The sequence below is a fragment of the Anolis carolinensis genome, chromosome 3 (assembly GCF_035594765.1).
Source record: "Anolis carolinensis isolate JA03-04 chromosome 3, rAnoCar3.1.pri, whole genome shotgun sequence".
Classification (NCBI taxonomy): domain Eukaryota; kingdom Metazoa; phylum Chordata; class Lepidosauria; order Squamata; family Dactyloidae; genus Anolis; species Anolis carolinensis.
In genome coordinates, this window is record NC_085843.1 from 7,393,330 (window position 1) to 7,418,168 (window position 24,839).

The following is a 24,839-nucleotide window of genomic DNA, read 5'->3' on the forward strand; positions in this document are numbered from 1 at the left end:
TGTTATGTCTGGAGAGTAAAAATCCAAAATGATTCCCATTGCAAGAGTCAGGTCTGGAATTCAATGTTTTTAGGCAGTAAGACAACTTCAAAAGAATGGTTTTTTATCTTACTTTTGTGTTCTATAATGTTGGAGCCCTGGTGGCGCAGTGTGGCAGCGCTGAGCTGCTGAACTTGCAGACCGAAAGGTTGCAGGTTCAAATCTGGAGAGCGGGGTGAGTTCCTGCTGTCAGCTCCAGCTCCTGCCAACCTAGCAGTTCGAAAACATGCCAATGTGAGTAGATCAATAGGTACCACTCTGGTGGGAAGGTAACGGCACTCCATGCAGTCATGCCAATGGCCACATGACCTTGGAGGTGTCTACAGACAACGCCGGCTCTTTGGCTAAGAAATGGAGTTGAGCACCAACCCACAGAGTCGGTCACGACTGGACTTAACGTCAGGGGAAAACCTTTACTTTTACGTGTTGTCGAAGGCTTTCATAGCTGGGGTCACAGGGTTGTTTTGGCCTGTGTGGCCATGTTCCAGAAGTATTCTCTCCTGACGTTTCACCCACATCTATGGCAGGCATCCTCAGAGGCTGTGTGGCATGGATAAACTAGGCAAGGAAAGGAAAAAAAATCTTGTGGAGAGTCCAGGGTCACTGGGAAGCCAACATTAATGTTTCAGTTAATCACCCTAATTAGCATTGGAAAGGTTTTGTCTCTTGCCTGGAGGGCATCCTTTGTTCAGTCATTAGCCATCCCTGGGGCTCCTCTGCCCTCAGAGTGTTGCTTCCCATCTACTGTTTTGATATTAAAGTTTTTTAATACTGGTAGCCAGATTTTGTTCGCTTTCATGGTTTCCTCCTTTCTGTTGAAGTTGTCCACATGCTTGTGGATTTCAATGGCTTACTTTTACCTTTACTCCGGGCTGTGGCGCAGGCTGGAGGGCAAGTCAGCTGCTACCAGCTGCAATGAATCACTCTGACCAGGAGGTCATGAGTTCGAGGCCCGCTCGGAGCCTATGTTTGTCTTGTCTTTGTTCTATGTTAAAAGGCATTGAATGTTTGCCTATATGTGTAATGTGATCCGCCCTGAGTCCCCTTCGGGGTGAGAACAGCGGAATATAAATTCTGTAAATAAATAAATAAATAAATAAATTTACTACTAATGTTTGCATGGCAGGGGGGGGGGTTGGTCTGGATGGCCCTTGGGGTCTTTCCTATCTTTCTAGTTCTACAAATCTAGGAAGAAATTTGGCTAAGAAAACCTTTGGAGACAGCCCACTTGGAGAAAGCACCCATTCTCATCCATGGGACTGCTTTGCGCACTAAGCATCCTGCCCTCTGCTGTTAATCTGTATATATGCCTTGGCAGGAATGCAAGGGAGGGGTTGGGTTTATTTTGGGGGGGGGGGGGTCCAAGGAAGGAGGACTGGAGGAGGCATGATCCCTTGGCAAACATGTGCCTTTTAGGGTTCTTTTGTTGCCTCTTCCTTCCCCCTCTGAATAGACCAAACAGGTGATCCGTCTGCTGGAGAAGCAGCAAAATGCTTGCTGGGGTATTTGCCTCCCTCTCCCTTCTCTCTCTCTTTTTGTTATGCTAATGCAGGCTGACATCACCGCTCACATCAAAGCCCGGAGGAGGACATATAAGCAGGTTGGGAAGGGAAGGGGAGGAAAGAGTCAGAAAGCAGTTTTACAGCTGCTCTTGCTCTGCTTAGACCGGGGACTCCGTGCGTAAAAACGCAACATTGCGCATCTCCAAGAAGAGCCTCGCTCTTTCCCCTTCCTCGCCTCCCTCATCATCCTCACTCCTTTCCCCTTTTAACCCCTCGCTGTGTGGGCTTCTCCTCTCTCCGTTTACTCCATCATCCGACTTTATCACTTTTTAAAGTACTTATTTTTTTTTCTTTTTACGGCCAGAGGACAGAACAATGTTTGGTTTGGAGAGGTCTCTTGCAACCAGCTCCCCAGCACTGAGGCTTTTTGGAAGAAAGGAGACTTTTTAAAAAGGAAAGAACTGGTGTACCAATATTTTTTAAATAATAATAATAGGAAGAGGATTTGGAGGAGAAACTCAAGTTCAGTCTGCTGCAAGGTAAGATCTGGCTGATATCTCTTCCTCTCCCTATTGCGAAAAAACATGAAGATAGCTGTATGTATTTGAGATTCTTTGTAATTTCTGCTGGTTAGATTACTGCAAACCAGCAATGTTGGGAACTTTAAAGGAAGGCAGGGTATTTATAGAATCATAGAATCATAGATCATTTAATACAGTAGAGTCTCACTTATCCAAGCTAAACGGGCCGGCAGAAGCTTGGATAAACGAATATCTTGGATAATAAGGAGGGATTAAGGAAAAGCCTATTAAGCATCAAATTAGGTTATGATTTTACAAATTAAGCACCAAAACATCATGTTATACAACAAATTTGACAGAAAAAGTAGTTCAATACACAGTAATGTTATGTTGTAATTACTGTATTTATGAATCTAGCACCAAAATATCATGATATATTGAAAACATTGACGACAAAAATGGCTTGGATAAGCGAGGCTTAGATAAGTGAGACTCTGCTGTATTTGAGATTCTTTGTAATTTCTGCTGGTTAGATTATTGCAAACCTGCAATGTTGGGAACTTTAATAATAACTTTGGGTATTTAATAGCAACAGACTGGGCTAGTTTTCTCCAGAAAATTTATTTTGGGGTTCTTTTAGTACATACCCAATACTAGCCAGAAATTTTAGGGATTTGAGGATTTTTCATTCCTCCCTGACTTCGTGTGTGTGGTCGATTTTCAAGATACAGTAGAGTCTCGGTTATCCAACATAAATGGGCTGGCAGAAGCTTGGATAAGCGAATATGTTGGATAATAAGGAGATATTAAGGAAAAGCCTATTAAACATTAAATTAAGTTATGATTTACAAATTAAGCACCAAAACATCATGTTATACAACAAATTTGACAGAAAAAGTAGTTCAATACGCAGTAATGTTATGTTGTAATTACTGTATTTACGAATTTAGCACCAAAATATCACAATGTATTGAAAACATTGACTACAAAAATGCATTGGATAATCCAGAATGTTGGATAAGTGAGACTCTACTGTATTGATAAGAGGAAGCTGGAAATAAAAAGGGAGGACTAGCAAGAATGTAATTTGGAAGAATTGTGAGTTTTAAGAATTATTTTTAGGGGGAATTATTAATGTAATGGGTTACGTTTATCAAAGCAGCCAGAAATTGGGAATGAGGGAGACTGTCCCACCCATGTACCATGATTGGCAGGAGTTTTGCGGACAAGTTTGGCTCAAGAGGAAAAGCAGAAAACCATATGAAGAGGGCTCGTTTTGAGACCACCCTGACCAATAGTGCCATATATAAACCACTTTGAGTCCCCTTCAGGGTAGAGAAAGGCGGGGTAGAAATAACAACAACAACAATAATAATAATAATAATCATAATAACAACAACAACAACAACAACAACAGGAAAAACTCAGCCGCTATCAGGACCTCAAGATTAAACTTCAAAGACTCTGGCAGAAACCAGTACAGGTGGTCCCGGTGGCTTTTTGGATTTTGCTTTCCCCACTGAGTTTTTGAATATCTGTATTTGTATATACAGTAGAGTGTCACTTATCCAAGCTAAACGGGCCGGCAGAACCCGTTGTAAACTTGTTGTAAACTTGTTGTGAAATTGTAAACGACTAAACCTTTATAAGCTGCTTTGGATCTCCTTTGGGCAAGGCAAGTGGAATAATAATAATAATAATAATAATAATAATAATAATAATAATAATGGGTTGCCTTAAGGTTTCCAGGCTGTATGGCCATGTTCCAGAAGCATTCTCTCCTGATGTTTTGCCCACATCTATGGCAGGCATCCTCAGAGGTTGTGAGGCATATTGAAAACTCAGCAAGGGAGCTTTATATATCTGTGGAAGGTCTAGGATGGGAGAAAGAACTCTTGTCAGTTGGAGGCAAATGTGAATGTTGCAATTAACCACCTTGATTACCATTGAAAAGCCTTGCAACTTCAAGGCCCGACTGATTCCTCTCATAGATGTGGATGAAACGTCAGGAGAGAATGCTTTTGGAACATGGCCATACTTCTCAGAAAACTTACAGCAACCCAGTGCTTTCAGCCATGAAATCCTTCGACAAAATAATAATAATAATAATAATAATAATAATAATACTTATTAAAATGTGTGTCATATATAAACTCACAAAAATAATGTGGTTTTTGGAATCTATGGATGGGGAATCCACGGACATGGAACGTTGACGATTCATAGTTTGCATGCCACGTTTCCACTAACATCTTGGGATTTGTACCGTATATACTCGAGTATAAGCCGACCCGAATATAAGCCGAGGCACCTAATTTTACCACATAAAAATTGGGAAAACATTGACTCCAGTATAAGCCGAGGGTGGTAAATTTCAGAAATAAAAATAGACACCAATAAAATTACATTAATTGAGGCATCAGTAGGTTAAATGTTTTTGAATATTTACATAAAGCTCAAATTTAAGATAAGACTGTCCAACTCTGATCAAATCATTATTCTCATCTTCTTCAATGTCAATGTGCTTATGTATCCTTTTAATAATAATAGAGTAAAATAATACATGTAATAATAATAATAATAAATACAGGAAAATAATACGAGTAATAATAAATAGAGTAAAATAATAAATGCAACAATAATAATAATAAGATCAGAGTGAAATAATAAATGTAATAATAATAATAATAGAGTAAAATAAATGTAATAGAAGCAACAATAATAGAGAAAAATAATAAGTGTAATAATATTATTTATTATTATTTACAGTATTTATATTCCACCCTTCTCACCCCGAAGGGGACTCAGGGCGAATTACAATGAACACATATATGGCAAACATTCAATGCCAACAGACAAACAACATATATAGACAGACACAGAGGCATTTAACTTTTTTTTTTCCAGCTTCACAATTCCGGCCACAGGGGGAGCTGTTGCTTCACTGTCCACTAGAGGCTGTACTTCCTTATTCCATTCCTCATGTTTTGCTGGCAGTTTTATGATGCTGTAAATTAGTTAAATTAGCCTCCCGCATAAAGCATACCTAAATTTCCCTAATTGACAGATGCAGCTGTCTTTCGGGGCTACATAGGTCAACAGCAAGCCGGGCTATTTAATAGTCGGGGGCTTAACTCGACCCAGGCTTCGAACTCATGACCTCTCGGTCAGTAGTGATTTATTGCAGCTGGTTACTAGCCAGCTGCGCCACAGCCCGGCCCCAATACCAATAATAATAGAGAAAAATAATAAATGTACCATATATTCTTGAGTATAAGCTGACCCAAATATAAGCCAACCAGGACCCTCACCCGAGTATAAGCCGAGGGGGGCTTTTTCAGTCTTAAAAAAGGGCTGAAAAACTAGGCTTATACTCGAGTATATACAGTAATTTAGGGAGGTACTAAGCATCCCCGGCTGATAATTCCAAGCATCTCTGCCTAAACTGCAAATCCCAAGAGTCCTTAGAAGGTTGTCGTGGGAATTAAAGTAGAATTGTGCTGTGCAAAAAGGCCATTGGGCGCACGTCCCAGAATCGGTGCAATCGAGAGAAGGGAAAGAAATGCCGCTGGTCTGTATCTGGGATTTCTCTTCTCTCGGAGGTGCTGAAAACTTAATGCATCCAGTCCTGGGACTCGTCTCTTTATCTCCTGCTCTGGCACTCCAAACCTGCTGTAAACTGATCATCTCAAAGGAATTTTGTGAAAAATTCTAAGAGCAGAGTGAATGAGCTCTTGAGCAGGGCTTCAATAAATGTTTAAAAGTTTCCGGAATGAAAGGCTGGGAATGTAACGATGAGTGTAGAATAAATGCCGTTTGACACCACTTTAACTGCTATGACTCAGTGCTATGGAATCCTGGGAGTTGTAGCTTTACAAGCCTTCTCTTCCAAACCACTGGTGCTCCACCAAACTACAACTCCCTGGATACCACAGCATTGAGCCATGGCAGGTAAATTGGTGCCAAACTGCACCATATGGATGCACCATAAGAGGCAACTGAAGTTCTTGAAAACATTATCTTTTTGAGAGGACTACAATGCCCATAAGTGAGACTCTACTGTACTTTCCATTGAATCCCATGCCACTTCCTTCCAAATGGATTGCTGCTGTTGTTCCTTTTGCTCCTATTCTCTTTACAATAACATACACAATGGCCTTTGTATGTCAGTGACCAGAAGCATTCAGCATTCATTTACCTACTAGGGGTTTATGTACAAGTTGGGCATCCCTTCTTCTGAATCCAAAATTGTCCATGTGACTGGCTGAGATACAGTAACACCTTTACTTTGTGATAGTTGAGTGTACACAATCATCTCATGCATAAAATTACTAAAAATATTGTGCGAAAATTGCCTTCAGGCTCTATGTATATGAAAAGAAAACACATTTCTTGATTAGACTTGAGTCCCGTCTCCAAAGTATGCAAATACAGTAGAGTCTCACTTATCCAACATTCTGGATTTTTGTAGTCAATGTTTTCAATACATCGTGATATTTTGGTGCTAAAGTCGAAAATACAGTAATTACTACATAGCATTACTGCATATTGAACGACTTTTTCTGTCAAATTTGTTGCTAAACATGATGTTTTGGTGCTTAATTTGTAAAATCATAACCTAATTTGATGTGTAATAGGCTTTTCCTTAATCCCTCCTTATTATCCAAGATATTCGCTTATCCAACGTTCTGCTGGCCCGTTTATGTTGGATAAGCGAGACTCTACTGTATTCCCAAAGCCAAAATATGGGATATTTCTGTTCCCAATAATTTTGGATAAGGGATTCTCAGTCTGTATTAATAGCTAATAGTGAAGATTAGTCATACGATTTCAGATCAAGAGGTACAGTAGAGTCTCACTTATCCAAGCCTTGCTTATCCAAGCCTCTGGATAATCCAAGCCATTTTTGTAGTCAACGTTTTCAATATATCATGATATTTTGGTGCTAAATTCGTAAATACAGTAATTACAACATAACATTACTGTATATTGAACTACTTTTTCTGTCAAATTTGTTGTCTAACATGATGTTTTGGTGCTCATAACCTAATTTGATGTTTAATAGGCTTTTCCTTCATCCCTCCTTATTATCCAAGATATTCGCTTATCCAAGCTTCTGCTGGCCCATTTAGCTTGGATAAGTGAGACTCTACTGTACATATAAATCAGCCTGTATTGCTACCCAAATTTTCTCCAAATGTCCTCACTAAGCATGGCTGGGCATTTGTGCAGGTTTGGGATGGATGCAAACCGCAAACCTGGCTTTCTCGGTGGAAATCCCTGGAAAGAATCCTCAGCAGGTGGGGCAAACATTGCATTGTGTTTCAAGGGGAAGGTGCCACATATTTTTGGCAACCCAAGTGGTGTAACTTCAAGAGGAATTTCCAAGAGGTGCGCACAGCTAAATCTCTATCAGCTGTCTTGTTTACAAAGGTGAAAAGTCAGGTCACAGGTCAAGCCCCCGGAACAAGTGGCTGGTTATCTCCGGCTATTCACAAGGTCTTGTTTATCTTCTATGGGTTCCCTACACATCCTGACATGTGTCTTTTAAAGAAATGGCCTCGAGTCCATAAACTTTCCATTGAAGGAGTCTTTAACCTGTCATGGGATTCTTCGTAATTGGCATTTCCTGGGATTTAGCTGGTTTTAGGAGAGGACTAGATATACATTTATAAGGGGAGATGATAAATTAACTAGTGTTGCTGCATTATGGTCACAGAACAATAAAGTAGACTCTCAGGCTTCATCTGCACTGACCAATGCATGCAGTACAAACTGCATTATATGGTCAGTGTAGACTCAGATTGGATCTACACTGCTATATTATCCAGATTATATGGAATTTTTATATCAAATGGATGTGTTATTAATTGTTTATTCTATTTTATGTATTTTATTGTATCACACTTATAATATTATTTATGTTGTAAGCCACACTGAGTCCCCTGGGGAGAGGGGATTGGATATAAATAATCATCATCATCATCATTTTATTGTATGACACAGCAAACAAGATAGATATGCTGGATTTCGTATCACAAAATCACAAGTCGAACACTTCCCAAGCATTTAGGACTGTGTAATGTATTTTCAGATGATAGGCGCAGATCCCAGTATGGTGGCCTTTTGTAGTTGGCAGATCGTAATTTTGTCAATGTCTATTGTTTCCAAATGCCGGCTGAGATCTTTTGGCACGACACCCAATGTGCCAATCACCACCAGGACCACCTGCACTGGTTTCTGCCAGAGTCTTTGAAATTCAATCTTGAGGTCCTGATAGCGGCTGAGTTTTTCCTGTTGTTTTTCGTCAATCCAACTGTCACCTGGTGTGGCAACATCAATAATCCAAACTTTTTTCTCTTCCACAACCGTGAGGTCTAGTGTGTTGTGTTCCAGAACTTTGTCAGTCTGGATTCGGAAGTCCCACAGTAGCTTTGCATGTTCATTTTCCATTATCTTTTCAGGTTTGTGATCCCACCAGTTCTTTACTGCTGGAAGGTGGTACTTGTGACATAAATTCCAATGAATCATTTGGGCCTCATAGTTGAGCCTCTGTTTGTAGTCTGTCTGTGCAATTTTCTTACAGCAGTTGAGGATATGGTCAATGGTTTTGTCGGCTTCCTTGCACAGTCTGCATTTTGGGTCATCAGCTGATTTTTCGATCTTGGCCTGAATTGCCTTTGTCCTGATGTCTTGCTCCTGGGCTGCAAGGATCAGGCCTCTGTCTCCTTCTTCAGGGTCCCATTTGTGAGCCAGAGCCAGGTCTTCTCCTTATCAGCTTTTCCTTCAATTTTGTCAAGGAACTTTCCATGCAATGCCTTGTTGTGCCAGCTGTCAGCTCTAGTTTGTAGTGCAGTCTTCTTGTACTGATTCTTTGTCTGCTGTGCTTTGAGGAGTTTGAGGGGGAACATTATTATTATTATTATTATTATTATTATTATGATTATTATGATTATGATGATTATGATTATTATTACACTGTCTGCACTGCCATATAATTAAAAGGATGTCCTTAGGGTCTGGCACGGCATGTAATCATAACTTCTGGCTCTTGTCTCTGGTCACATAATCACGCATTTACAGCATGTCTAATATAGCACAAATGGCGGAGCTCAGAAAACATCTCAATCCATGGAGAGACATCACCTATTATTTAAATGAAATTTATTGGGCTCAATAAAGCTGATGAGCATACAATTGAATCTTTAATTCTTAGTTTGTGGTGATGCCAGGATTCTGTCTCATTGAGCCATGGCAAGTTCTCCTTGGAGTTGGCAATAGTCAGAAAAGACTTGGAGGAAAACACTATCAAAGTACCCCTGACAGACAGCCATCCAGTCTCTGCTTTAAAACTTCCAGAGAAGGAAACTTCACCAGAGTCTCAACAACATAAAGCAACAAGCCAAAGGGACTCTGTGTGTGTTAGAAGCTCAAATCCAGAGCAGAGATAACAAACACATCAGAAATAACCAATCTAAGGCAGGGCAGGGTTTGCTCCTGGATTAAGGCCTGAAGGTTTGAAGTGGGCTTCTTTCAGGCAGGGCTTAAAGGCATTGATGCCTCCCAGCTGGGCATGGCAGAAGAAGTGATTAGCAATTTATCTCGACTTGCAGAGATTCAGGTTTCAAACGGGGAGAAAGAAAAGTTTGTTTTTTCTAATGATCATTTTCCAGGAGCTTTAGAGCCAGGGGTTCGTAGACCATTGGGAACTTTCGGATGAAAACTTTAGCACAGAGAAAAAGCTGTTAATTAAATCATTTCTTTGTACAGATTCCCAAAAAGCACAATATAATACAGCAGAATGGGTGTGTAACTACCCTGTAGATTCAGTGCCGTTTGACACCACATTATTATTATTATTATTATTATTATTGACACAAGAACATAGGATGACACAGCAAACAAGATAGATATGCTGGATTTCATATCACAAAATCACGAGTTGAAAACTTCCCAAGTGTCTAGGACTGTGTGATGTATTTTGGGATGATGCTGCAGATCCCAGTCGGGTGGCCTATTGCAGTTGGCAGATCGTGATTTTGTCAATGTCTATTGTTTCCAAATGCCAGCTGAGATCTTTTGGCACGGCACCCAGTGTGCCCATCACCACCGGGACCACCTGCACTGGTTTCTGCCAGAGTCTTTGAAGTTCAGTCTTGAGGTCCTGATAGCGGCTGAGTTTTTCCTGTTGTTTTTCGTCAATGCGACTGTCACCTGGGATGGCAACATCAATGATCCAAACCTTTTTCTTTTCCACAACTGTGATGTCTGGTGTGTTGTGTTCCAGAACTTTGTCAGTCTGGATTCGGAAGTCCCACAGTATCTTTGCGTGCTCATTTTCCAAGACTTTTGCAGGTTTGTGATCCCACCAGTTCTTTTCTGCTGGGAGGTGGTACTTGAGGCATAAGTTCCAATGAATCATTTGGGCCACATAGTTGTGCCTCTGTTTGTAGTCTGTCTGTGAGATTTTCTTACAGCAGCTGAGGATATGATCAATGGTTTCATCAGTTTCCTTGCACAGTCTGCATTTTGGGTCATCGGCTGATTTTGGCCTTAATTGCCTTTGTTCTGATGGCTTGCTCCTGGGCTGCAAGGATCAGGCCTTCTGTCTCCTTCTTCAGGGTCCCATTTGTGAGCCAGAGCCAGGTCTTCTCCTTATCAGCTTTTCCTTCAATTTTGTCAAGAAACTTTCCATGCAATGTTTTGTTGTGCCAGCTGTCAGCTCTAGTTTGTAGTGCGGTTTTCTTGTACTGGTTTTTTGTCTGCTGTGCTTTGAGGAGTTTCTGATTTTTTTACTTCAATCAAAGCAGGTTATTATTATTATTATTATTATTATTATTATTATTATTATTATTACTTTTATGTTTGGGTTGCTTTAGGTTGTATGGCTGTATGGGGCTGTATGGCTATGTTCCAAAAGCATTCCCTCCTGACAATTCGCCCACATCTGTGGGAGGCATCCTCAGATGTTGTGAGATCTGCCTTGGCAAGGCTGAGGATGCCTGCCATAGATGTGGGTGAAACATCAGGAGAGAATGCTTCTGGAACATGGCCATACAGCCTGGAAAACCCACAGCAAAGCAGTGATTCCGGCCATGAAAGCTTTCAACAACATTATTATGTTTACTTATACCCGTGTTTTCTTTCCACAAGGAGACTCAAAGCAGCCAAGCCATGGAGTCCTGGGAGTTGTAGTTTTCAAGGTCTTTAGCTTTCTTTGCCAAAGAGCACTGGCACCGCACCAAACGGCAACTCCTAGGATTCCACAGCATTGAGCCATGGCAGTTCAAAGTGGTGTCAAACTGCATTAATTCTGCAGTGTAGATGCACTCTGGGAGAAGGCGGTGAAGGGGGAATTCCTTTGGTATCGGCATAGTTTGCAGCTGAGCTGGAATGTCTTTTGATCAGAAGCTGGAGATGCTGTCAGTTTTGGGAAGAAGGAGGAGGTCTGGTCTTAATTTGGGAGGTTTACGAACTGATCTTAACTCAAGTTTCCTCAGCAAGAAAATCCACTGCTCGCTTCAAGAATTTAGGGAGACAAAATGAATGCTATTATGATCCTTTGTGTGCTTACTTAAAAGCTGGCCTTGTTTCATTGTGAGCAGTGTTTGATAGTGGTTAGAGTAGGAGTGAGCCACCATATAGGGCAGGCATGGGCAAACTTGGGCCCTCCAGGTGTTTTGGACTTCAACTCCCACAATTCCTAACAGCCTACCGGCTGTTAGGAATTGTGGGAGTTGAAGTCCAAAACACCTGGAGGGCCCAAGTTTGCCCATGCCTGATCTAGACATTAGACTCTTGTTTGGGAGTTTGGAAAGCCGTAGTCCAAAAGTAATGTTTTCAGTATTTTGATCCTACTTGAGAATGTGCCATGGCTCAATGCTCAATGGGATTTATAGTTTGCACCAGCAGCTTTGGGCAGAGAAGGCTAAAGACCTTCCATGATTCCACAGTATTGAACCATAGCAGTTAAAGTGGTGTCAAACTGCTTTAATTCAACAATGTAGATCCCCCAACTCCACAGAACCTCTAGGTGCTTTGGAGGGATTCAGCCCTTAAAAGGCATTTTCTCCAAGCTCTGGTGTGTCTGCATGCGTTTATGTATTTTCACATAAGTTTATGCACCAACCCATAAGACTCATTGCAAGATGTTTTCTGTGGGTTATGTTGACGATTCATTAGCCAACCAGCTGCATTTGTTGCTTCGCTTTGTTTGGTTTTGCATGCCTGGCAATACATGCGGCGTAACAAAGCGGATAAGAGGGCTGAGCTAGCAAAACAAGTCGTCTTGGAATCGAATCTCAAGTGGCCTTAAAGAAATCCTTCCCTATTATTTAATGGGATGTCATTTGTTTGTTTATCTGTTTGTTTATTTAGTACAATTTTTGTACATTAGACTTTACAAATAAAAGACTAACAACCCCACTACTATGTTTCCTTTCAGACTTACAATCCTTGAGAGCATCTACACTGTGAAATTAATGCAGTTTGAAACCATAAGGCACTCTCTCACAGCTTCAGAGGATGGCAAAGGCAAACCCCTTCTGAATAAATCTTGCCATGAAAACTAATGACAGCATCTAAGGCTGGATCTACATTTTGCCATATATAATGTAGTTTGGAACTGCATTATATGGTCAGTGTAGACCCATATAATGCAGTTTAACTTCACTGAGCTGCATTATATTGGTCTACACTTACACTGAGCCCCCGGTGGCACAGTGGATTAAACCGTTGAGCTGCTGAACTTGCAGACTGAAAAGTTACCAGGTTCGAATCCAGGGAGCGGGGTGAGCTCCTGCTGTTAGCCCCAGCTTCTGCCAATCTTACAGTTCGAAAACATGCAAATGTGAGTAGATCAATAGGTACCGCTCCGGCAGGAAGGTAATGGCGCTCCATGCAGTCATGCCGGCCACAAGACCTTGGAGGTGCCTACGGACAACGCTGGCTCTTTGGCTTAGAAATGGAGATGAGCACCAACCCCCATAGTCGGACACCAAAACCTTTACCTTTTTCTTACACTGACTATATAACTGGATCTACACAGCCATATAATCCAGTTTCAGAATGCATATTAAATGTATTGATCCAGCATAGATCCAGCCTATTTATATGGCAATATAGATCCAGCCTAAACTGGGGAACTAATGTAGCTTTATTCCACTGTAATTGTCTTAGCTCAATGCTATGGAATAATGAGTCTTGTAGTTTTACAAGGTCCTTTAGTCTTCTCTACCAAAGAATGGTGGTGCTTTCCAAAGTACAACTCTCAGGATTCCATAGCATTGAGCCATGTCAATTAAAGTGGAGTCAAACTGCATTAATTCCACAGTGTAGATGCACCCTAAGGAGAGAGTTTTCTGCCTGGGATGAAGCAAATGATTCTTCCTGGCTTCTGTGCCAAAGAGTTGGAAGATCTGGCAATTGAATCTCTCTTTGGCACAATGAGAGGGCATCTTCCGTCTACATGAAAAGTGACAGATTTGCTTGGGGTTCCCATGTGGGTGTCTCCTCCAATATTTTTCTCTATCGACCACCTTGGGCAACAGCTTTGCTTTTCCTAATGACACACATATATGCTCTATATTGGAAGGCACTGATGGAGTTGTTACAGCAAAACCTTCCGTTACAGAGAGAGGCAAATCATGCACAGAAATGACTTTTCAGTACTGTCGTTCCCTCCTTCCACTTTTCTTGACTTTGGTTAGTCACTGGTTTGATTAAAAATGTTTTAAGAATCTCTAAGTCTGCCAATGTAACACTATGGCCGATTTCTTCTGGTTATGTTGGAAGACATAGAGATTTCTACCATGTTTCCTTGAAAATAAGACAGTGTTTTATATTACTTTTTACTCCCAAAGATGTTCTAGGTCTTATTTTCAGGGGATGTCTTATTTTTCCATGAAGAAGAATTCATATTAATTGTTGAACAAAAAAAATGAACATTGATTCTCTACTGTACAGTAGTTGTCATCACAAACCAACATAACTAAACCAGACAAACTGTGACTCCTGTCAAGAATTTCTTGTTACTACCATTATTTCCATATACAACTGGTATGTAAGCCGCCCCGAGTCCCCCTGGGGAGATGGAGGCGGGGTATAAAAATAAAATTATTATTATTATTATTATTATTATTATTATTATTATTATTTTATTATGACACAGCAAACAAGATAGACATGCTGGATTTCATATCACAAAATCACAAGTCGAACACTTCCCAAGTGTCTAGGACTGTGTGATGTATTTTTGGATGAGGCATGCAGATCCCAGTAGGGTGGCCTTTAGCAGTTGTGATTTTGTCAATGCCAATTGTTTCCAAATGCCGGCTGAGATCTTTTGGCACGGCACCCAGTGTGCCCATCACCTGTACTGGTTTCTGCCAGAGTCTTTGAAGTTCAATCTTGAGGTCCTGATAGCGGCTGAGTTTTTCCTGTTGTTTTTCGTCAATGGGACTGTCACCTGGGATGGCGACATCAATGATCCAAACCTTTTTCTTTTCCACAACTGTGATGTCTGGTGTGTTGTGTTCCAGAACTTTGTCAGTCTGGATTCGGAAGTCCCACAGTATCTTTGCGTGCTCATTTTCCAATACTTTTGCAGGTTTGTGATCCCACCAGTTCTTTGCTGCTGGGAGGTGGTACTTGAGGCATAAGTTCCAATGAATCAATTGGGCCATTATTATTATTATTATTATTATTATTATTATTATTATTATTATTTACATTACCCAATCCTGAATGCTATGGTGTTTTGTTTGGCGGGCGCCAGGCTTGCTTCCAAACAAAATCTTTGCTAGGTCTTACTTTCGGGGAGGCCTTATATTTAGTAATTCACCAAAACCTACTAGGTCTTATTTTTTGGGGATGTCTTATTTTCAGGGAAATAGGGTAGGGAGGACAGCTCTATAGGAAGACAATTCTCTGTGTTGAGACTGAGATTGGTCTTTTTCTTGTGCACCTTCAAGTCATTGCTGACTTGGGGTTTTCTTGGGTGTTGCATTTAGAAGGGGTTTGTCTGGGGCTGAGAATCTGTGACCCGTGCCCAAGATCATCCAGTGTGAGTTCATGGATTCGAACCCTGGTCTCCAAGGCTGTAGCTTAAGCCACTGCTTCACCTTAGCTGTCTTTAAGGCTGTTCAGCAATGGAACTCTCTGCCACGGAGTGTGGTGGAGGCTCCTTCTTTGGAGACTTTTAAGCAGAGGCTGGATGGCCATCTGTTGGGGGTGTTTTGAATGAGATTTTCCTGCTTCTTGCAGGGGGTTGGACTGGATGGCCCGTGAGGTCTCTTCCAACTTTACAATTCTATGATTTTATGAGATTGGTTGCTGTGGCTTTGCCTTGAAGTTATTTCTGACCCATGGAGAAACTAAAGGCGAACCCAACACAGGGTTTTCCTGGCAAGAAGTGTTAAGAAGACATTTGCCCTTGCCTTCCTTTGAGGCTGAGAGAGTGCAACTTCTCTCAGGTCATAAAATGGGTTTACATGGTAGAGAGGAAAGTGGAAGTCTGGTCTTCAAAGCTGTAGCCGAGGGCTGAAACTGCTCAGTAGTGTCTATAGTCACATCATTGCATGTTGATTGCGCTCATTTTCTCCAACATTTTGTACATGAAATCCAGAACATTTATAGTCAAGATGGCAATAGTTATTAAAGAAGAAATACAGACTAACTATGGGTGTGTCTGGGAACCCCGGTGGTGAAGTGTGTTAAAGCACTGAGCTGCTGAACTTGCAGACTGAAAGGTCCCAGGTTCGAATCCCAGGAGCAGAGTGAGCGCCCGCTGTTAGCCCCAGCTTCTGCCAACCCAGCAGTTCGAAAACATGCCAATGTGAGTAGATCAATAGGTACACTACGGCAGGAAGGTAACAGCATTCCATGCAGTCATGCTGGCCACATGACCTTGGAGGTGTCTACGGACAACGCCGGCTCTTCGGCTTAGAAATGGAGATGAGCACCAACTCCCAAAGTCGGACACGACTAGACTTAACATCAGGGGAAACCTTTACCTTTACCTATGGGTGTGTCTACTGGTTAGAATGAATGCAGTTTGACACTACTTTAACTGCCATAGCCCAATGCTACGGAATCAAGGGATTTGTATTTTGGTGAAGCCCTAGTATTATAAGGAAGGTAAGATTAAAAACCTTGTAAACCCACAACAATTCTACACCATTGAGCCATGGCAATGAAAGTGTGTCACACTACATTCATTCTGTGGTGTAGATTAGAGCTTTCCAAACATTTGATGTTGGTGACACATGTTTTAGACATGTATCATTTAAATGGCACAGTAATCCAGTTTTACTAGAAAACCGGAGGTTAAATTAACCTCTTATAAGAGATAGGGAGACATACCTACCATATATACTTGAGTATAAGCCAAGTTTTTCAGTCCTTTTTTAGGCTTATACTCGAGTGAGGGTCCTGGCTGACCTATATTCGGGTTGGCTTATACTCGAGTATATGCGGTAATCAGAGTTGGACAGTCTTATCTTAAATTAGTTTTGTGTAAATATTCAAAAACATGTAACATACTGATGCCTCAATTAATGTAATTTTATTGGTATCGATTTTTATTTTTATTTTGACATTTACCAGTAGCTGCTGTATTTCCCACCCTAGTCTTATACACGAATCAATACGTTTTCCCAGTTTTTGTGGTGAAATTAAGTGTCTCGGCTTATATTTGGGTCGGCTTATACTCAAGTATATATGGGGTCATTATCAGGGGGTTAATTAGCTCCTAACCACCCTGATTTATTGGTGAGTCACGCCTCTCACCAATCCATCCTCCATCAGACTGCATAAGCATATGGCTAAGCAGCACCGACAAACAACACCACAGTCGTAATTCAGCTGATCACAGCGGTTCCTAGACTTTATTATATACAAACTATATACAACTACAAAGTCCATTGCTCATAGGACCTATGCTTCCCTAACAAGGCAAAGCATGTCCTCTCTCTTTGCCGATCCTCTGCAAAACTCCCACATTCCATAGCAGAATGACGAATGTCCTGTCTGCCCTTCTGAGAACGGAAGGCTTGACCTATTGGCTAGGCAGGCTATCACTCAAGATGGCCTGCCATTAAACCATATGCTGCTGGAAAGCATGTCAGAATACACAGTTGCAAAAACCCAACAGCCAAACACTTGAATCAACATTTCACCCTTACACCAAAATACACCAACAGACATAACATAAAAAATATGGGGATACAACATATCTCATGAAACCTTCTATTTATATATATATTTAAAATACAGTTTATTGCTTATTTCGCATAGACTCTGTGCTGTCTCAGTACATTTGTGTGACACAGTAATGGGTTGTGACACACAGTTGGAAAACTTCTGATGTAGATGCAGCTTTGGCCACCCTTGTGGACAATTTCAAATTTCAGAGTATTTAGGAATCAGGGCTAAAGGATGCTCAACTTGTAGTAAGAAATGCCTTTGTAAGAACCAAGAAGCCTCTGACGTTCTCCTTCTTTCCAAATCTCTCTGGAGATGTTCAACATTCTTTGGGGTGTCTGCTTAAATCCGGCTCGACCCGTTCTTTGCCGTCCAGGTGTCTGAACACAGACGTGGGAGATATTAAACTAATGAAGTGTGAAGAAGAAGAAGAGGAGGAGGAGGTGGTGGTGGTGATGGGGGTCCCTTGCAACAAACAGCCCCCAACACCTGCACATCAAGAGGGGGCACCTCCATTAACCGGCATCTGCTCTGGCCTTCTGCCCCTTCCAGAGCCTTCCACTTTTAATATATTTGCAAATGAGCACGGATCAAGATGAAAATCTCCCGGGAGATAGACCATGGACCGCCATACCATGGCTCTCTTTCTTTCCATTGAATATATATACTTTGGAAAAAAAAGTGGGGATTGTATGAATGTGGAGGGAGCCGGGAGGATCAAGCTAGGCTCAAGCCTGAACCCTCACCATATGCAACTAACCAAAAGCATGCAGGGAGGCTTCAACATGTTGCCGTAATGGGAGCCATACGGCTTGTCTGTTTTCTTTATGGAGACGAGAGAGCTGGAGTGAGGAGGAGGCCAGCTAAAGCTGCACAAGATCCGCAGACTTCTCCATTGCCTTCCGCACTCCTTTGTTTGGGTGAGAGTAACCAGCTTGGGCATTCATTTTGTCTTCTTTCTCCCTTATCTTTCACTTCAGGTTGGCATCTGGAAGAATTCCTGTTGAAAACAAACACTTCCAAGAAGGTGATCTCTCCATTATACGTCTTTGTCTCTCCGAAAGAAATTCAGGAAGAGAAATAGAACGGGACGGCGGAAGATGGCATTGAGACACTGTCTAGTGGCCTTTCTCCTGGCTTTCGTTTTGCAGAACGGGACTTGCAATGGAATCAAATGGCTGTAAGTCATCTTCCTTTTCCTAAAGAAAAGACTTACCAAAGCATTGTAAAGATCTATATCATAAGTCTCTGTTTCAAAACCTCCAGAAGAGTCTCCTTCTCTGGATGCTTTGAACCAGAGCCTGGGTGGTTATCTGTTTGGAGTGCTTTGATTATGTGTCTCTGCCTAATAGCATGGAGTTGGCCCTTGGGGTCTTTCTGTGATTGTATTGGAGTAGCCAATGTGTCAATTTTTGTCTTGTTTCAGAGACGAAAGTCTCATGATGATGATGATGATAATGATGATTATTATGACACATCCTCAAAGCCAGTTAGTTCCTCATCTGTGCAACGCAGAGCTTAGTTGGACAGCACAAAAAAATCCAATCATTTAAATGTTTTAGTCCAGACTTAAATCCAGCAGCAAACAAACCAGTTGCAAACATATTTCTCCATATCATATTTCAGCCCTTAATTACAGTCCTTATAAGAGTTGGATAGACAATATTTTTTCCAGCTGTGAGCTATTCTTGTTATTACAGAAACCATATTTAGAATGGCATGAGCTATTAAGACCTATTAGTTTTACAAACGTCCTGTAGAAGGGCCTTATTTCAATGCATGGTGTGTCTACACTGTAGAATTAATGCACCTTGATACTACTTTAACTGGGACCCCCAGTGGTGCAGTGTATTAAAGTGCTGAGCTGCTGAACTTGCGGACCAAAAGGTCGCAGGTTTGAATCCAGGGAGAAGAGTGAGCGCCTGCTGTTAGCTCCAGCTTCTGCCAACCTACCGTAGCAGTTCGAAAGCATGCAAATGTGAGTAGATCAATAGGTACTGCTCTGGCAGGAAGGTAACGGCGCTCCATGCAGTCATGCCAATGGCCACATGACCTTGGAGGTGTCTACGGACAACGCCGGCTCTTCAGCTTAGAAATGGAGATGAGCACCAACCCCCAGAGTCGGACACAACTGGACTTATTGTCAGGGGAAAACCAAAAACAGTCCTAACAGACAATATTTTTTCCAGCTGTGAGCTACTCTTGTTATTACATATTTAGAATGGCATGAGCTATTAAGACCTATTAGTTTTACAAAAGCCCTGCAGAAGGGCCTTATTTCAATGCATGGTGTACTATCTACAGTGTAGAATTAATGCACTTTGATACCACTTTAACTGGCATGGATCAATGCCATGGAATCCTGGGAGTTGTAGTTTTGCCTTCTTTGCCAAAAAAGTGCTAGTACTCCACCAAACTACAAATCCAAGGATCCCATAGCATCGAGCCAAGGCAGTGAAAGTGTTAGTTCAACAATGCAGATGCATCCATGGAAAGAGAAGCATTCAGTCTTGTACAAACTCCTTTATAAAGCCTCGGTGCATGGGTGGGAATCAGGTAGTCCTCCATATACAGTAGAGTCTCGCTTATCCAACATAAACAGGCTGACAGAACGTTGGATAAGCGAAAATGTTGGATAATAAGGAGGGATTAAGGAAAAGCCTATTAAATGTTGAATTACATTATGATTTTACAAATTAAGCACCAAAACATAATGTTTTACAACAAATCGACAGAAAAAGCAGTTCAATACACAGTAATGTTATCTTGTAATTACTGTATTTATGAATTTAGCACCAAACTATTGCAAAGTACAGTAGAGTCTCACTTATCCAACATAAACCGGCCGACAGAACGTTGGATAAGTGAATATGTTGGATAATAAGGAGAGATTAAGGAAAAGCCTATTAAAAATCAAATTAGGTTATGATTCTACAAATTAAGCACCAAAACATCATGTTATACAACAAATTTTACAGAAAAGGTAGTTCAATACACAGTAATGCTATGTAGTAATTACTGTATTTATGAATTTAGCACCAAAATATCACGATGTATTGAAAACATTGACTATGAAAATGCATTGGATAATCCAGAATGTTGGATAAGTGAATGTTGGATAAGTAAGACTCTACTGTATTGAAAACATTGACTACAAAAATGCATTGGATAATCCAGAACGTTGGATAAGCGAATGTTGGATAAGTAAGACTCTACTGTATTGAAAACATTGACTACAAAAATGCATTGGATAATCCAGAACGTTGGAAAAGCGAATGTTGGATAAGTAAGACTCTACTGTATTGAAAAGATTGACTACAAAAGCATTGACTACTAAAAGGCAGACTGCGTTGGATAATACAGAACATTGGATAAGCGAAGGTTGGATAAGCGAGACTCTACTGAATATATATTTTTGTTGGGCTCCCAAGTCCCATCATCCCTAGGAATGGAGCATACGTTGAAGAAAAATCATCCATATTCTGTTTCAATGGCAAGGAATAATGAAAAGTAGAAGAAACTGCCTGCCAACTTGGAGCCCTGCATGCTGTCAACTCCCACAATGTTTCTAGTCCTCAAGGCTACAAATGAGAAGTTTGGGGTGTACATACGCTGTAGAATTAATGCAGTTTGACACCACTTTGACTGCCATGACTCAAGGCTATGAAACTATGGGAGTTGTCATTTTACAAGGCCTCTAGCTTTCTCTGCCCAAGAGTGCTGGTGCTTCACCAAACTACAACTCCCACGATCCCATAGCATTGAACTATGGCAGTTAAAGTGTGGTCATACTGCATTAATTCTACAGTGTAAATGTACCTTTGGAAAGTATGGATGGACGATGAGAATAGATCAAGGAAACCCGAGGAAAGGCTGAATGGGGTGTTTCCAAATGGGGAGCAGAGGCAGCCCATGAACATGGAGACATGTCAAGAATTCAGGGCAGACAAATCAGACGGTTTGGGTTGCAAACCCCCCACTGGCTTTTTGGATGCTAAAACACCACAGCTTGCCAAAAGAGAAAGAGAAAGAGGGGGAAGATCACCCAACTGCATCCAATCGCGCAGATGATTGCTGTGCAAACCAGCAAAGCAAACCTTCAAACGGTGGCCCATGTGCTTTTGTCATCTGCAGCCTGCCTGTTTAAATACTCTGGCCTGTTTGGATACCATTCACGTTCTCTCTGAACAACCGCGGCTTGTAACAGCTGCCGGCCAGCCTCGCTGCTCACTCTCTCTTTAAGATTTCACATCAATGAAATGCACAGCAGTTGCTGTTTCTTACTATTTATTACTATGGGGCACAACTTTGTTCAGGATTGTAGATGATGTTAAACTGACGTTCTTATGTCCGCCTGCAAACCAAAGTCACCCTGCAGTGTAATGACATGCCACTCAGCTTTGTAGTTCAAGTAACAGGAACTTTACTAACTGTTGGTAATCATCCTGGACTACTCAAGTCTAAATGTAGTTAGATAGATACCGTGTTTCCTTGAAAATAAGACAGTGTCTTATATTAATTTTTGCTCCCAAAGATGCTCTAGGTCTTATTTTCAGGGGATTTCTTATTTTTCCATAAAGAAGAATTCACATTTATTGTTGAACAAAAAAATGAACGTTTATTATATACTGTACAGTAGTTGTCATCACAAACCAACATAACCAGACAAACTGAATCCTATCAAGAATTTCTTGTTACTACCATTATTTCCATTTACAACACTCTATGGTATGTACATTTACCGATCCTGCATGCTCTGGTGTTCTGTTCGGTGGGCATGCTTACAAACACAAACTTTGCTAGGTCTTACTTTCGGGGGAGGCCTTATATTTAGCAATTCAGCAAAACCTCTACTAGGTCTTATTTTCTGGGGATGTCTTATTTTAGGGGAAACAGGGTAATAGAGTCAGATTGAGGGAATCCTTTCCCTGTTTCCAAAGCATGCCTAGACAGGCTTTACTGTGTTTCCCTCTATCCTGTTTACGTCACATCCCTTACTTTGAAGTTAGTAGAAATGTGAATCTCCAGGGACACTAACTTCCCATTGGTCAGAATGTCTTTTATGGCCCCAATAAACTGGACCATGAGGTTGGAACCATTTTGGTTCTCTCTTCTCCCTTTGTTCTTCAAGCTAACAACACATCCTGCCATCTCTCCTGGCAAAATGTAACTATGTAGATGTTTGTTATTTTTCCTTTCTTATTTTTCCTTAGAAACCAGTCTAGAGTAGACCAGACAGCTCCCAAGCCTTTCTATCTACAATGGAGTTCTTTTTACCTGATAAATGTTTTTTGAACTTTTACTGAGACTCTGCACTGCATTGCCATCCTAAGTTGAAAGGCTTCTCTTTGCTCGCCCTGTATAAGTAACTGTTGCATTTAAAAGCTTTTGCTTTTGCTACTCTGCTGCATTTTAGTGGAATCTCCCCCAGAGAGGGTTAAATTGAGTCTAACCGCTCAGAGATTACAACAACAGATTGGTGAGGCCACAGAGAAGACTTTTTTCATGTCAGGAGCAACTTGAGAACCTGCAAGTCGCTTCTGGTGTGAGAGAATTGGCCGTCTGCAAGGACGTTGCCCAGGGGACGCCCAGATGTTTTACTATCCTATGGGAGGCTTCGCTCATGTCCCCGCATGAGAAGCTGGAGCTGACAGACAGGAGCTCACCCTGCTCCCTGGATTCGAACTATCAACCTTTTTGTCAGTAGTCCTGCCAGCACAAGGATTTAACCCATTGCACCACCTGGAGCAGAGAAAGCTAAAGATCTTATTCAACTCCAACAATTGTTACAGGAACTCACTGAGAAGAGAATTAGCCGCAATCCAGGCTTAAAGCGAGTGTGTTGAAATAACTTTGATGCTTCAAATAATCCCCTTCCTCAGATCCATCTCCTGCTGGTTTGGGCTCAGTGTGCCTTTGAGGCGCTCCTTGGTTTGGTCCTCCTCCATTCAGTCTGTGTTTAACTTTAAGCTTTGTCATGGAGATTATGGGCTTAAATGTTAAGCACAGACCTTTTTTAATGCTTGGAGGCTGGAACAAAAAGCCAAGGGGGTGGGAGCAAAGCATGCATAGAACTGAGGTCTAAGCAGTGTAATGAATCAGAGAATCACGAGGTTAAAGTGCTAGAGATCATCTAGACCAGCGGTTCTCAACCTTCCTAATGCCGTGACCCCTTAATATAGTTCCTCACGTTGTGGTGACCCCCCAACCATAAAATTATTTTCGTTGTTTTTTCATAACTGTAATTTTGCTATAGTTATGAATCATAATGTAAATATCTGTTATGCAGGATGTGTTTTCATTCACTGGACCAAATTTGGCACAAATACCCAAATGAATGCTGGTAGGGTAGGAAGCTTGGAGCGGATAGGTTTTGTCATTTGGGATTTATAGTTAATCTACCATCAAAGAGCATTCTAAACTCCACCAATGATGGGATTGAGCCAAACTCGGCACACAGAACTCCCATGACCAACATAAAATACTGGAAGGGTTTGGTAGGCATTGACCTTGAGTTTGGGAGATGTAGTTCACCTACATCCAGAGAGCATTGTGGACTCAAACAATGATGGATCTGGACCAACCAAGCTTGGCACGAACACTCAATATGCCCAAATGTGAACACTGGTGGAGTTTGGGGGAGATAGAGCAGGGGTCCTCAAACCTTTTAAGTGGAGGGTCAATTCACAGTCCCTCAGACTTTTGGAGGGCCGGACTATGAAATAGTCAAAAATTAGGATTGTTATTGTTGTGTGCCTTCAAGTCATTTCAGACCTAGGTCAACCCTAAGTCTAAAGTTTAGGACAGAGGCCAGGTCAATGACCTTGGAGGGCCTTAGTTTGGGGACCTCTGATCTAGGCGATCTCATAAGACCATAAGTAAGCAAAGAGACCTCCAAAGACCATCTAGATGGTCTCATAAGACCATAGGTAAGCAAAGAGACCCTCAAAGACCATCTAGATGGTCTCATAAGACCATCTAGATGGTCTCATAAGACCAAGGTAAGCAAAGAGACCTCCAAAGACCATCTAGATGGTCTCATAAGACCATAGGTAAGGAAAGGGACCCTCAAAGTCCATCTAGATGATCTCATCAGGCCATCAGAAGACCATAGATAAGGAAAGGGACCCTCAAAGACCATCTAGATGCTTTCATAAGACCATAGGTAGTGGAAGTGACCCCCCCAAAAGCCATCTAGATGGTCTCATAAGGGCCTAGCTAAGCAAAGAGACCTTTAAAGATCATCTAGACGATCTCATAAGACCACAGTTAAGGAAAGGGGCCCTCAGAGGCTATCTAGACGGTCTCATAGGACCATAGGTAAGGAAAGTGACCTCCAAAAACCATCTAGGTGGTCTCATAAGGCTGTCGCTAAGCAAAGAGACCTTCAAAGACCATCTAGACGATCTCTTAAGACCATAGGTAAGCAAAGAGACCTCCATAGACCAGGTAGACTTAGGTCAACCCTAAGTCTAAAGTTTAGGACAGAGGCCAGGTAAATGACCTTGGAGGGCCACACCCGGCCCACGGACCTTAGTTTGGGGTCCCCTGAGATAGAGCTTGACATTTGGGAGTT

The 24,839-nt window shown here is 41.5% G+C and overlaps 1 protein-coding gene across 1 annotated transcript in view; it reads left to right on the forward strand.

Moving 5' to 3' along the window:
* The first annotated feature begins 1,438 nt into the window (after positions 1-1,438).
* The window catches only part of wnt11 (Wnt family member 11), a 69,754-nt gene continuing 46,353 nt past the window's right edge, over positions 1,439-24,839 (forward strand). Inside the window, exons 1-2 of the mRNA XM_008117779.3 lie at positions 1,439-2,080; positions 18,244-18,443. Coding sequence (XP_008115986.1) covers positions 18,364-18,443 — 80 coding nt within the window. The 5' untranslated portion in view covers positions 1,439-2,080; positions 18,244-18,363. The remainder of the gene's footprint in view (positions 2,081-18,243; positions 18,444-24,839) is intronic.